This window comes from Lottia gigantea (assembly GCF_000327385.1).
Source record: "Lottia gigantea unplaced genomic scaffold LOTGIsca_4, whole genome shotgun sequence".
In the NCBI taxonomy this organism is placed as follows: domain Eukaryota; kingdom Metazoa; phylum Mollusca; class Gastropoda; family Lottiidae; genus Lottia; species Lottia gigantea.
In genome coordinates this window covers 5,638,948-5,640,278 of record NW_008709379.1, presented here as the reverse complement: position 1 = coordinate 5,640,278, position 1,331 = coordinate 5,638,948, and the positions used below count along the sequence as shown (strand labels likewise).

General features: G+C 31.1%; 1 protein-coding gene across 1 annotated transcript in view; it reads right to left on the bottom strand.

The window, feature by feature from the left end:
- The window catches only part of LOTGIDRAFT_228859 (hypothetical protein), a gene marked incomplete at both ends in the record, with an annotated part of 46,484 nt that overhangs the window by 21,951 nt on the left and 23,202 nt on the right, over nucleotides 1–1,331 (bottom strand). The window contains 2 exons of the mRNA XM_009059890.1: nucleotides 321–477; nucleotides 595–923. Coding sequence (XP_009058138.1) covers nucleotides 321–477; nucleotides 595–923 — 486 coding nt within the window. The remainder of the gene's footprint in view (nucleotides 1–320; nucleotides 478–594; nucleotides 924–1,331) is intronic.

Genomic DNA, 1,331 nt, shown 5'->3' with positions numbered 1-1,331 from the left:
GCTGGTTGTAATATTAATGTTTTATAATTATACCAATGATCTGATACTAAAGCTACTGTTTCTCTACAAAATAAGACCAGAAATAGTTCCAATCATACTAAACATTAGGTATTGTTGAAAACAACATATCCAATATGACTGTCCTCTGACTATCTGCAGATACAGATAGTTTGAGATTGAAATTTCAAATCAAAACAATGAAGTTGTGCAAAAAAAAGTGGAAAGTATTTTTCTTGTTCACATTAAAAAATTCTTTACAATTTGTCCAATCTTGTTTTTAAATTATAAAATAAATGCAGAACTGCATCTGAAAATCTAACCTGATCATTTTACCAATACGTTTATTTAATTGTCTGTATCTCGACATACAGTACGTCTGTAAACCACGGCCTAATAAATCTATCCAACATGTTGTAAAGGCAAATATCTTTAATAATACACTCTCATTGGTTTCATGTATACTATATTGCACCGAACCTATAAATATATATAAATATATAAACAATGCAATAATATAAAAATATATCTAAAACCATACTAAAACTATCAATTTTAATCTTATAAATATAACCAAATACTTAAGATGATACTTACCAAAACTATCAGCTCTAACATGATACATACTAAAACTATCAGCTCTAACATGACACTTACTAAAACTATCAGTTCTAACCAGAAACTTACCAAAACTACCCGCTCTAACACGATACTTACCAAAACTATCAGCTCTAACACGATACTTACTAAAACTATAAGTTCTCACCAGAAACATACCAAAACTACCAGCTCTAACACGATACTTACTAAAACTATCAGCTCTAACACGATACTTACTAAAACTATCAGTTCTAACCAGAAACTTACCAAAACTACCAGCTCTAACACGATACTTACCAAAACTATCAGCTCTAACACGATACTTACTAAAACTATCAGTTCTCACCAGAAACTTACCAAATCTAGCAGCTCTAACACGATACTTACTAAAACTAGCAGCTCTAACACGATACTTACTAAACTATCAGCTCTAACATGATACTTACTAAAACTATCAGTTCTCACCAGAAACTTACCAAAACTATCAGTTCTAACATGATACTTACTAAAACTATCAGCTCTAACATGACACTTACTAAAACTATCAGTTCTAACCAGAAACTTACCAAAACTACCCGCCCTAACACGATACTTACCAAAACTATCAGCTCTAACACGATACTTACTAAAACTATAAGTTCTCACCAGAAACATACCAAAACTACCAGCTCTAACACGATACTTACTAAAACTATCAGCTCTAACACGATACTTACTAAAACTATCAGTTCTAA